This window comes from Nicotiana tomentosiformis, chromosome 6 (genome assembly GCF_000390325.3).
Source record: "Nicotiana tomentosiformis chromosome 6, ASM39032v3, whole genome shotgun sequence".
Taxonomy (NCBI): Eukaryota; Viridiplantae; Streptophyta; class Magnoliopsida; order Solanales; family Solanaceae; genus Nicotiana; species Nicotiana tomentosiformis.
Window position 1 is genome coordinate 2161882 of NC_090817.1, and position 1195 is coordinate 2163076.

Here is a 1195-nt window from a genome sequence, read left to right on the forward strand (position 1 = left end):
CCCACAAACAACCATATACCATACCCCTCAGAATGCACCACAACCTACTCCTGACCCGCAAAACTCAACCAATGACCACCATTATGCCCAGATTCCCGGAGTCCACCAAAGCAATCCCATATATGTGGAAATTTTATCCCATACCCACAACAGACCCTATACATACCTGAATCCGCCGAGAAGGACATGCTCATCAAGAACATGGCGGAAGAACTCAAGAAACTTACTGGCAGAGTTCAAAGTGTCGAATGGGGAAAATGTATTGAGGGTTTGAATTATGACGATTTGTGTATTCAACCAGATGTAGAACTGCCAGAAGGTTACAAACCTCCTAAGTTCGAAATGGTCGACGGGACTGGTGATCCAAAAGTGCACTTGAGAACATATTGTGATAAGCTTGTGGGAGTTGGCAAGGATGAAAGAATCTGCATAAAGCTGTTTATGAGGAGCCTCACCGGAGACGCCCTATCTTGGTACATTAGTCAGAACCCAAAGAAATGGGTTAATTGGGTGATCATGGCATCAGATTTCATGGATCGGTTTAGGTTTAACACAGAAAACGCACTAGACGTTTTCTACATTCAGAATCTCAAGAAGAAGCCAATGGAAACTTTCCGCTAGTATGCTACTCGGTGGAGGTCTGAAGCTGCAAAAGTAAGGCCAACACTAAAAGAAGAACAGATGAATAAGTTCTTCATCAGATCTCAGGATCCGCAATACTACGAAAGACTGATAGTTATTGAAAACCATAAATTTTTTGACATCATCAAATTGGGATAAAGAATAGAAGAAGGGATCAAAAGCGAATGGTGACAAATTTTGAAGCACTCTAAGCTACAAATAAAGCCTTACAGTCGGGAGGTATCTCCAAGAAGAAAGAAATAGGTGCGGTGATGGTAGCCCAAGGTCCAAAGTCCCCTCTTACATACCAAACACCCTTACCCACATATCAGCCTTCACCTCCCAGATACCAACAACCTGCCGCCACTTACCATACTTATAACACCCAACCAGCATACTACCACTCACCACCAGCCTGCCAAAACTACCAAAAACCTAGACCAAAATTTGACCGCAAACCACCCAAACAATACACCCCAATTTCTGAACCCATAGACCAACTGTACGAGAGACTGAAGGTTGCCGGTTATGTCATTTCTATTCTTAATGTTTTTATGGAAAACTCCTCCCAGTG

At 43.1% G+C, this 1195-nt stretch overlaps 1 protein-coding gene across 1 annotated transcript; it reads left to right on the plus strand.

Moving 5' to 3' along the window:
- The first annotated feature begins 201 nt into the window (after nt 1-201).
- Nucleotides 202-621, plus strand: LOC138893474 (uncharacterized). Its single transcript, XM_070178090.1, has one exon. The coding sequence runs from the start codon at nt 202-204 to the stop codon at nt 619-621; it is 420 nt and encodes a 139-aa protein (XP_070034191.1).
- The last annotated feature ends 574 nt before the right edge of the window (nt 622-1195 follow it).